General features: G+C 36.5%; 1 protein-coding gene across 1 annotated transcript in view; it reads right to left on the bottom strand.

The window, feature by feature from the left end:
- Positions 1 to 1,810, bottom strand: part of pde4d (phosphodiesterase 4D, cAMP-specific) — a 439,211-nt gene extending 437,401 nt beyond the window's left edge. Inside the window, exon 1 of the mRNA XM_088912390.1 lies at positions 1,714 to 1,810. Within this exon, the coding sequence (XP_088768516.1) occupies positions 1,714 to 1,752 (39 nt within the window). The 5' untranslated portion in view covers positions 1,753 to 1,810. The remainder of the gene's footprint in view (positions 1 to 1,713) is intronic.
- Positions 1,811 to 12,661: the final 10,851 nt, after the last annotated feature.

The raw sequence follows: 12,661 nt of genomic DNA, 5'->3' as shown, positions 1-12,661 counted from the left end.
TAATTTGATCATGAAATTAAACATAAGTCATAAGTAAAATCAAAGACTCTCCAATTTTGAATTTATTTTGGCTTGATGGAGTTATTTTTATTGTTCTGCAAATACAAGTAAAAATATTACTTTTTATAATAAGATTGGCGCTTTATAATTCTTACATGTTTAGAAATATTCATATTCAGAAATATTAATAATCAGAAACTTTCTATTTTTGTTCCACCATATGTTACAGAAGAAATGTGATTTTTAAAAGACTCTAATCTGCAATATTTGTGCAGTTTGTTGTAAATAAATATAGAGGAAACCAAGAAGATTACAATTGTACTTCTTCTATCCTTATACGGCTACATTTTAACTTTTTATCAAACACAGTTAACAGCTTTCTGGTTATAATCCTCTAAATTCTTTGAACAGGCTTTGATTTTTCTTGCAGTGCTTTGCATCCTCATTAACTGGTCTTTAAATAACCACACTTTAAGAGTGAAATTATACCTGTTGGTCATGGATGATTCAGACTACGCCCGACAAGCAAACTAACACATAATGTGGTTTTGAAATAGGATGTATTGTATTTAGCCCACAGTTTACATATTGCATTTCCCTCCTCCTAGTACAGCAATTTGCATGAAGTAGGGAGCCAGTTTGCATTGAACAATGAAATTCTAGCAGAATGCATTTTGGACTTTAAGAAAAAAATATTTTTTACCTCACAGTTGCAGACTGAAACCAAAAGAAAGAAAACTCAGAATTTCAGACTGATGCTTACAGTACAACAAAGATTAAAATGTTATTTATAAATGTTAAATGTTATTTAATTTATAGATTATCAAATATTCACCAGGAGAAAAAATGGGGAAATGCTCTTTGGTAACTTTCATTCAATATCAAATGAAAACATATCTGCATGACCCACATAGAGAAATATTATTACTGTCATAATATTATAGAATTTTTTTTTCATTGGGTAATTTATATCATTTCTGGTTAGTTGTATCTCTCTTAACATTCATTAAATAATATTTCAGCAAATTACAGCAAGGTTTTTGTGAAGTATATGGTAACAACCTGTTTTCATTAGCCCATACCAGTATACTACTTTTTAAAGAACTAGAATATAATATAACTACGTTTTAAAGATTTCAGATCCTTGCAAAAATATTGTATACAGTATATTTATGGAGCACAGAAATCAGTCTTGTTCATCTTACCTGTGCCTTTTGTCTGTTTATTTTTCAAAGCAATTTTGACCATACATGATTTGAGATGAAACTGCTCTGAGTCATCTGAATAAAATTTTAATTTCATGCTTCAGATTAAAACTGCACCACTCAAAAAGAAATAATTCTGACATCAAGAAGGTACACTACCTGTCTTAACTCCTAAATGTAATAAGAAAACACAGTACTTAAAATTGAATGTTCAGTGTATAAATTAGCAATGGAAATACTTAACTCTAGCCAAACAGATAAAGATATTGCAAAAATATAGTTTCCTAAAAAGAAAACATCATAATCCATGTTTTATAAAGCTTTTCAAAACAGTATGGGAAAACTGACTTAAGCTTAATGTACTGTGCCGTAATGTGCTATACTACCGTATAAGAACTCATTAACACAGTCATAATCACTTTTACTTTGGATAACTGGCAAATTCTTTCTGAAAACAGATTATGAACTGCTTGACAAAGCTCCTGAAAACAATGGAAAGCCTACTTACACTCTCCCTGTGTTCCCCAGAACAGACATTCTTTTTCATCTTGTGAGCTTTTGTTCCTTGTAGAATGAGTCGTTTGACGTCCAATCACTTTGAGAGTCTGGTGCAGATAAAGAAGAAAATAAATAAAGAGCAAGGCTGAGCAATTCCTCTTTTCATGGATAAAGTAATTATTCCTCTTTGACACTCACAAAAATGAATGTTTAAGTTAATAAAAGTGCTTTGTACTGTATTTAATTGGCCAATGATTACAGTGAAAACAGAAAAGCATAAGCTATTGTATAATTGACAAAAGGCAGGAAAAGTCCTGAATTTTAGAAACACATCTTTGATTTTTGGGCACATTTCTTGCACAAAGTCATGGAGTTGAGTTACCTTCTAACAAGTTAGAAGACCTGTATTCCAGTTCTAGCAGAAAAAGCTCAGCTTTTCCAGGTAGCACTGAGATCCAATTTGTCACTGAGCAAAATTCTGTTTGTGGCCACTTGCATGTGGAGTGACAATGCATAATGGACATTTGGGATTAAGCCTGTAAGAATTGGATGTGTAGCCAAAAATACAACCACAGAGAAAAAGGGGGGGATATAATCTACAAGTAAGAAAGTTTCTTTGTATGTAGAAATGTATGTAGAAAATACATTTCTATTTCCATAACAAAAACCTGAATTTACTGTAAAGATGTTCATGAGCTTGTTCAGCTTTGGGAGTGTGAAAAGTGTCACAGGTTAATGTAGCCACACAGATTAGTCTCTGCTATGGGTCAGCCATGGAACCATGGCAATAAACCATGGGTTTATTTTTCTTCAATTAGTGAGTTGTGAAATAAAATAGTTGAAATACCATCTGCTGCTAATGTCATGCATCTCTGATATATTTGAAAACATTTTTCTATTAAATATAAATATATATTTGAAAAACAATTTGGCAAGTCTTAAAATAAATGTTTAAAACAAAACAGGCATTAGCACATTTTTAGACTGCTTTATTATATCATCTTATCATACAATTTCAAACAGTTTTTAACATAATGCCACCTGACTGGCATGGATTTCCTTTCACTATGAAGATGATCACCGAAGATGTAGAGAGCTGAGTTGTCTCCACTAATGTCAAAGCTGCCAGAATGGTCTGCCTTGCATGGTGTCTAATATCCTGCTACACTCAGTGTGACATATTTTCCCTTTTTTGGGACTAGGTGATGATGAATCTTTCCTTTCCAGTACCTATCACGAATCTCATGTAAATGATTCTGATTTCTTCTGATTCTGATGTATTACTATATTAGCTTCCTTGCTAGTGTGCATACCCACTGACAGAAGTTAGTTTTTACTCTCAACAAATCCCTTCTTTGGCACAAAAACTCTTCATTGCCACTTAGAGTCTTTCCATTTCTGCTACAGTACACCCTTAACCAAAAGACTCAAGTCCACAGCCAGCCGCTCTCATACTCTCTGGTTTAGGCATTATTAAAACTGAGATCTGTAATGTGAAGAAACATTTTTAAAAATTGTACACAAAAAAGGCCTAATTGTTAGTGTTTTTACTTAATGGACATTTGTGGTGGATTATGTAGCAGAAGAAACTTTTAATTACATAAGTTTATACACTTTATTATAAATGTGAACTCTTTGCATTTATTTTTTGCAAAAACAAAGGTTTAACATTGATGAAGAAAACAGATCGCAATTGAATCTTCAAAACAGCCTGAAGAAGGTTACTTTGCTCTTTTACAGTAGGTTCGTGCCTTTCACGGCAGTCTAATTATAATCACGTACAGTGTGGTCAGTTATTGTACGTCAGGTAACCCTTCAGGTAGCCTGAAATAAGCAGATTTATGTACTCCAGAGACAACTGCTTCAAAAAATGTCAGTAGTAAATGAAGGGCAAAATGGTGAAAGTATAGAACATGGAAACACATGGAAACAGGGCAAATACTCATGTATAAATAATAAAGATGTTGTCAAGTTGTCTGTGCAGCTTATTTGCAGTGTCAGAGTGATTTCTTAGTACAAGACCTTCAGTGAAGATGACCTCAAGAATCATGCTATGAAGAGGATACCCTGTCTCCCAGTTTTCCCCCAGCTCATTCACTTCATTCACTCGTCTTCTTAATTTTGGTAACAGATTTAAATAAACATAAATACAATGATTTTTGATGACCTTCTCACAATGGTTCATCTGTAAAAAACAACTGAATGTGACATTAATATCACATATGGATTACTTAAAAGTATATAAAGTATGTTTAAATTATAAAAGAAAAACTGTTTATTACATGTAAGGAAAAGTACTATATACAATAGCTTTAAAAAATCAGGCATACTGAATGTAAAGGAAAACAGCATTATTATTTGTTTAGTTTTAGAAATGTTAAAGCTTAGTACACTCGTCATGTTTAACAATTTATACTGCACAATTCAAACCAAGATTATTGCATTGAACAAACCAAAAACAAAGTCCACATACGTTTCTGTGTTCAGTTTTCCTGCAAAACGCCTGATATCAAGACTTTCAGTTTAACACAACATTGTCAACACAAAAAAAAACTTCCTGAATTCTGAAGTTTTATTGAAATGAATTCATAGATTATTGTATCCATTAAATCCAGGTTTTAAAATGAATTGCTAAAATATAATTATCATTCAAAGTTTGAATAATAGACCTGTATTGAATTTATCTGTTAAACATATCTCCCCAACCTACCAAAAGTGTGTAGAGTTGGGTGCAGGTTCATTTCTGTATAACAGAATATAGATTTTTACACACCTGCCCACTAACTGAAAACAAGACTATTTTGCCCAGAAAACCCAGCAACAGAAGCAAGATAGGCCATAAATTTGACCGAGACACTACAAAAGAAAAAAAACAAGCTACAAACATCTGAGGACAAACAGAAGATCAGAAGTACTGTAGGAAAAATGGAATTTATGGACAATGCACACATGGCGGGACACTGTTGTCATGCCTAACATTCAGTTAGTTCCATGAAAGGACTTAGTGGGAGCTGGACTGTTTCTTCCTTCAAGAGAGACTCAGGACTGCCCACATGAGCTCAGTTTTCAACAAGACTGAGTGATCAATTCAAAGGTGTTTTCCACTTCAGTGATGGCATCAGTTAACTCACTCAAAAGGGAAGCAGAAAACCTAAGCAAGCTGAGCTCATGGTATCAAGCTGTGCTAATTCCAGCTGTTCGAGGAGAAGCTTCAGGCTGCTCTCCGCAGTGGCAAACATTTGGTAGGAGGATTCAGAGCAGAAAACCCAAAGAGTAATCAGCTGTAGAAAATGTGGTTTTCCAATGGAGCAATATCCTCAAACAATTTTTGAAAATTTTCCGGATATGACTGTTTTTTTTCATTGAAAATGAATATGGTTTCTGAGTTCATAAGAAATTAATGATACAGTAGCACACTTGCTAGACCCTTTTCGTTTTCTGCTGACTTGATATACAGTACGACCATGCTGCTTTGCTAGTTTATGTCGAAACACACATTCTTTCTGATTTTGGAATGCAGACATGCTTCAGCAGAGTATATTTTTTTAAAATCCTTTCTTTAATGACCCGTGGTGAGGCATCATTAGTGATGTAAGTAATTATCTTAAAATACCTGAACAGATAATTCAACCTATTTAATAACGACAAGACACATTTTTCACCAGCCAATGCAAAATTAGCTGGAGATAGATTGAGCTCCCAGTGCACTTAGGGAATAGTAGGCTAATTAAAAAGGTGCTGGGTTTGACAGAGGCAATTAGGTACAGCTAGATATTGGGAAAATGGAGTAAAAACTGCCACTGCAACAGACATTCAGTATTAACAAGTATTAAATGTGCCTTTACTTCAGTAGATACTGTAGCTCCCAACCACCCGTAGTAGCAGAAAAAATAGTGTAAAAGAGCTCGGGAAAGGAGAAGATTTTTTTAGGTTACTAGAATATAATACAGATTACATAAAATAATTGAAATCAATGGTATTGTTTAGATCTTTATGAATGTAAAATATCCTCTAAGACCAAACTGGAACTTAAAAGTATTAATTTTAATAGTTTAGTAAAGTAACTCTCTAAATTACAGTACTTACAGTTATGTTCTTTGCAAATATAATATATAGAAGTTCAAGTAGGAAGCTGCGTGTTGAAAGTGTCTCTGTCACCCTCTGCCTCTCTCTATATACTGAAGTAAACAGGGACAGTTAGATCCTACATAAGCACCTACTGTAAACTCTTCATCTTCTTCTCTGACTACTCCTGTGCCATAGCAGTCAGCACTCTGGATGCACATGTAACTGGTGCATCAACGTGTCACAAAATCATCTGAAAAGTATCCTGCAAGATTCATTGACTTTTTCTTATAAAAGAAATGTATTGCTGTATGTACAGTATGTACATATGTTTTTTTTATAGAAATACAAAGTACTTTATACATATTTTGATATTGATTACATATTTTTGGATTCATGTTGATTAATTGATCATTCAGGCCTGACCACAATGCCTCTCGTGTTTTTTTTTTTACTGTTGCATAAACAACCAGCTCACCATGTGAGTGAGACAGTCGATTGAACATAAGTAATAAAGTGAGCTCTCCAGTTGAACATCAAGTCTAGTGAATATTAAGAAAGAAAATCTAAGGGACCAATCTGGCCTGTTTATCAACAGAATAATAATTTTGTTCAATTACTATGTTGGAGGCTGAACTAACTCACCTAGGGCTGGCTTGTCAGAAGTGTCCCCTATGTCCTCTTTATCAATGAATCAATTAATTTATGAACTGATGAATGTAAGCAAGTACAGTGTAAATATGCAGAATGATACACTCATGTACACAACAGACCAATTGTGATGAGGTCACGGTGTGATGGTCTGGACAGGTGTCCTGTAGTGATTTATGGCAACCTGACTGCACTTGATTGATTATGTCTTGGGAACTCATTTGCTGTCCTTTGTGGCGAATAACCGTGACATGAAAAACATTCCAGTAGGACAGACTGTCGCTCGTGTCTCCATGTGGCTCGATTACAACAGTTTTCTGGCAAAATGAGAATGTGACAGCAGTGATTTGGATACCTTACTCACCAAGCTTTAACCCTATTGAACATGAATAGAATGAGATGGGATAATATGTGGCATCAAGGGCTCAAAGACCCATGAATAGGCACATTCATGTGCAGACTGTAAGAGGGAAATAGAATAGAATCCCACAAGACAAGCATCTTTAGTACAACATTGTGTAAAACATGAATTGCAGATGTACAAATGCATTAAGAGCAAGCTCAGGCATTAAGGACCAATTTTCATGTCAGAAAAGGTGTAAATCTAAATTTGTAAATTAATGACTTTCCGTCTAAGGGACATTTTAAAATTCACACTGCCTCAAAGTTATCCTATATCATGTTATATCCTATATCACGTTCAACCATGGTGTTTTCCAAACAATCATCCAGATTTATTATGATATGTTCAGTTTCTTCCATTGTCTTGGCAAATGTCTTATGGAAGAGTTTGGGTGCAACTTCGGGGTATCTCTGAAATGGCACTCTAAGAATAGCAGCAAATTTGTCTTTTTGCCAGAAACTTCTGACTGCATCTAAAATGCTAATTTACCACCAGCCAGTCTACGACTTATTTATTCCATTGTGAGAACAAGGTAGTGTTCTCTTTCAATCACTTTGTTTAGCTTTTGTGGGTCCAAGCGTATTCTCAGTTACTTTTTTCTGCTATTTCCATGGGTCTGATCAACTTGGTGGTTTATTTTCTTTTTCAACCATGCCTAATTTAGCCGTTCTTTTAATTTCCTGTGTTTACCTCCCTTACAGATAATGATGTTTTCCTATAAAAATGTACAATGAGAGGATTTTTAGTTTAGTTTAATTCCTTGATTTTTCAGTAAGGATCCTATACTACAGACATTATCTTAGAACAGTGCTAGTGTCCTGCTTTATTGTTGTACAGTATTTCACTCTCTTCATTAACTTCCTAAGAGGCTGTTTATCTTAACATGAGTATTTACATTACCTACTATGAATTAAACTACTTTGACAGTACCTCTGTGTATATATTCCACTGTTCATTTATTTAAGTCTGCTCCAGCAGTACTTTGGCTTGTGCTCCAGTAGTTTAATTATGCCTGTTTCTTCTTTGATATTAAGCTTTGCTATCTAACTGTGATCTTTTTTTCTGGTCCAAGCACTTAAAAAAAGAAACTTCCAGTTATTTATTGAACATCATGTTCATTTTCACACTGACCACACTCAATAGCTTGTTGTTTCAGTTCGGTGGTTTTCTTGCCCTTAACTTACTCAATTGCTTCCACTGCCTTCAGCACAGTAATGTCAAGATTTCTAAGCTATCTTTCTCTCCAGATCCTTGCTTACATACAATGCGGTCTCTTACTGGAATTTCCTTCCTATTGGAGATTACTAAACTGATGTGATGCAATTTTTTTCTTTAATTGAGGTACATACTGATCAATTGATTCCCCTTGGTTTTTCACTTGTGAAGAATATTGTATAGAATACTACTCTTCTAAATGATATACTTCTATGGGATGCAGTATTGAATTTTTGCAAGACTACGCCCAGTTTTTATTATTCTTTATCTTCATCAAATATGAAGGTGTTATACAGCCTACAGGTACATACATATGGATATCCTGACATTGTCTATCAGATTTTGAAGTGCTTATCATACATCCTGGCTTATAACAAGTTACTAATATGCATCTGTGCAGAATACAAAAAGAACCACAGTAGTACCCTTGATAGTGTGCTTTGAACACAGCATGTCTAGACGTATTGCACAATATACCAGCCCTCTGCAAATACAGCTGCATTAGACCCTATCTGCCACTCAAGGCCAGGCTACTGTAGATACTACTGTGCCTATTTCAGCTTCATCTTGTGCTTCACGTTATCTCCAACTTACAGCTGTTTATTTTAAAAATGTTGCTTTCATTAAAATGTGGAAGAGGGTATTGCAAAATGTAAAATGCACAAATCCATAATAGCCTAGCATGTAATAATATGAATTAAATGCTGCTATATTAAAATATTTGGACCAGACAATCAAGATATTATAAAGGGCAGCTAATCTTATTTATTATCCTGAAGCCACAAGTATGGTCAGGATGCTTCATTAACTTGGAAGTGACAGTTTCATAATAATGCATTATATGCTGAGCAGCACATAATTTGTTTTTGAGGTTGCTTTATTCAATGTAACTAACCTTCCAACATTTACTTTGTGCTTAGGGGTGAAAGAAATACAACCTTTCCTTTTGGTGGATTTAGTCACTAAGAATAAATGGCAGTGCTTTAGATTATTCACAGTCTAAAATCTAAAGATCCATATCTCAGATATGGATCAAATGATAAATGCTAAGTAGGACCTCAGTTATCATTCAGGTTATGATGTAAAGTATTCAAGGTTTGTATAAGTGCTGAAAAAAACTACTGAAACAATACCTTCTTCATTATGCTTTCAGAGTTATTATACTGTGTGTGGTACTTGATTTAAGACTTGTCCTAGTTTATTAACAATATGAATATAATCATAGGTTTTCTGGAAACAAAGATTTATATAAAATTCACTTCTAGTCCTGATCAAACAACAAGTAATATTTTTAATGCAATTGTCATCATTTTTTATATTTGTCTTTTTTCATGGTATAACAATATTTCACTGAAGACTTATACAGAACTGTTAATGATAATTAAAAAATACTCATATGCTGTTTTACTGTCTACTGAATTAAACACAGAAATTAGAAGTTCAAGCTGGGTGGAATATCAATAAATTATTTCCATTTTCCACAACACAGGAAAAGAAGAATACTGTCACGCCTCCCATGGCTTCAGCACACATTCCCAACGTGCACCGAATCACACAGACAATTACATTCCACACACTCTCGTGAAAGACACAGCATTCACATGCACACTGATTATCACAAACGCCAACACCTGTCCTAATTATCCAACCCCACTTTCCCTGGTAATGCACCTTTCCTGTTTCCTTCTCTCACTCACCTCCCCGCTCAGTGATTGAGATACATCTCTTAGAGCTCACTCTTCTACTCACACTTAGCAATATTCTTTCCTGACATTTTGATACTTGACCTACCCTTGTTTACCGACCCTGATTCTCGTCCTGACGATTTGGCTTGACAACCTTACGAAAAGCTCCGCATAGGATACTACCTTTTCTCACGGATTTGTTAGAAATACATGGTTTGGAAATACATTCCAAACCATGTACTTCATTAGGGTACTACATTCTTTATTCTCAGCCAAATTTGTGCCTCATGTCCAGCCAGACCCCCTAGAGCTACTGCACCCTTCCCCAACACAATTAGTACAATTTCTCATTCCCTCCCGACATCTGGACTTTTTCTCCTGGCAACCCTTTCCTGGAACAAGGGTCATGTACTCACCACTTTTGTTGATTCAGGTACAGCAGGAAACTTCATCGACTCCGACCTCACTGAGACCCCAAATATTCCCTTGGAGCCCCTGTCACCACCCGTTCATATCCACTCTTTGGACAGCTCATCAATGGCTCCCGGTTTTATTCGTTGGCAGACTTTCCCTCTCTCCCTATAAGTGGGCGCTACACATTACAAGTCCATTCAGCTACTTCCTTTCAAATCTCCTTCTCACCTCCTTCTGTTGGGTTAACCCTGGTTGCAAAAACATAATCCACATTTCTCTTGGTCTCACAGTGAACTCTTGTCCTGGGGTCCTCACTGCTTCACTCAATGTTGCCGCCTGCCAACTAGATTCCGGCACCATACAAAGACCTTCAGCTGGCATTCAGTAAACAAAATGCTCTGTCCCTGCCCCCTCACCGTCATTACGACTGTCCCATTGACTTGTTGCCTGGAACTCTGCCTCCTAGAGAGCACATCTAACCTCTCTCTCCGCAGCAGAATCTATAGCCCTTGAGCAATAAATTTAGGAGTCTCTGAAGTCGGGCTTCATTACCCCTTCCACCTCTGCCGCCTGCGCGGGGGTCTTCTTTGTTGAGAAGAAGGATGGGTCCCTGAGACCCTGCATCAATTATCGTGATCTCAATGGCATAACAGTTGAGAATTGCTATCCCCTACCACTTATCCCAGCGGCTGTGTTATGTCCACACTGTTGACCCTTGATTGTTCTCCCTTCCCCATTGGCCCACCATTACACCACACTTTCAGTATGACGTCATCATCAATTAGCTCTCAGCCAATCAGAACACATCTTATTCAGCATATAACATGGAGGTTTTCAGCAAGAAGAGGCCTTTCGTTTGACTTCGGTCCCGTTTGGTTTTGGTTATTGCTTCGGCTTCGTATGTTGGTTTGTTTTGCTTTGTGTGTGTGTATTTTTGTATAGCTTCGGCTTTGTTGTTTTGTTGGTTTTTTGTTAGTTTCTTTGTACTTTCGTTTGTTTATGTGTTCATCCTTGTTTTGTCATTACCTTGCCCCAGTGTTACATGTTCAACTTTTGTGTTCTTTTGTACCCTGCTTTATTACTCTTGTTTTCCCTTATTTGTCTTCCTGGTTCACTTGTGTTTTTGTGTGAACTTTTGTATATAAGGTTAGTTTAGGTTGTTGGGTATACTTACACACTTAGTTGATTTTGTATTAGTACACTAGTTCAGTACGGGTGAGTGCCATTTGTCTTGTATGGTTTTGGGTAGTCAGTGCAGGTTAGCTAGGGTGTTGAAGACACCGAAGACCGTGTGTTTCGGGTTTTCTTTTGTAGTCAGATTAGCTTTCCCTCACTGTCCTAGCCAGCTCCATTTTTGTTTGTTATTTTCTTTCCTTTGGCACCACTCTAGTTCCTTACCCTTGTTATCACGCTTCCTAGTCCTTCACCAAACCCCCCCCTGCTTCCAAAAGAATTATCCTAAATGTTACACCCCTTTACCCCTAGACACTTGGGGTCGTAACAAAGGGGAATGAGTGGAAGATGGCTGTTATCACCACACATGAGCATTATGAATACCAAGTGATGCTCTTTGGCCTAGTCAACACTCCGGCTGTCTTCCAAAAATGTAATGAATGAAATATTCAGAGACATCCTGCAGAAGTATGTTTTAGTGCACCTTGATGACATTTGATATTTGAACAAGTCATTCACGTCAGGAAGGTCCTGTCTCACCTTATACAAATTAAACTTTATGCAAAACTATAAAAATGTATCTTTCACATTTCACATTTCTAGGATTAATTTCCTGGGATATATCTTGTCACCCCTCGGTGGGGAAATGGACCCTTCAAAGACCGCAGCTATCAGGAATTAGCCAACTCCTAGAAACTTGAAGCAAATACAACACTTTCTAGGCTTTGATAACTTCTATTGTCGCTTTATTAGAAATTTCAGCTTAGTTGTAGGACCTATCACCGCCCTGACTCGCAAAGGCCCCAAACAGGGCAAATGGACTTCTGAGGCCGACAAGGCCTTCTCTTGTCTTAAATACCTGTTCACCTCATTCCCTCTATACCACAGCGTCACAGTGTGTGTCGCAACTGTCGCAACGTCTTGGGGATAAGGGAGCACTCCATCCATGTACTTTTTTTCTAGAAAACTATCACTTGCTGAAATAAACTACGATGTGGGCAATAGAGAGCTTCTCGCAATTAAACTAGCTCAAGAAGAGTGGTGTCACTGGTTTAAAGGAGCCCAACATCCCTCTACAATCCTGACTAACCACAAGAACTTGGCTTATATCCAATCTGCAAAACGTCTAAACTCTCAACAGGCCCGCTGGTCCCTTTTCTTTTCTAGATTCCGTTTTTTCATTACCCACTCGCCCGGATCCAAGAACCTCAAGGCTGATACACTTTCCCTTTCCAAAGGATGCGGTTTCTGACAGGGGTCCACAGTTTATATCCAGGTTTTGAAAGGCATTTTGCAAGGCCTTGGGAGCTTCCACCTCGCTCACATCTGGTTACCACAATGAGGCTAATGGC

Source organism: Atractosteus spatula, chromosome 3, assembly GCF_055471065.1.
Source record: "Atractosteus spatula isolate fAtrSpa1 chromosome 3, fAtrSpa1.hap1, whole genome shotgun sequence".
Lineage (NCBI taxonomy): Eukaryota > Metazoa > Chordata > Actinopteri > Semionotiformes > Lepisosteidae > Atractosteus > Atractosteus spatula.
This window is presented reverse-complemented; position numbering and strand designations above follow the sequence as displayed.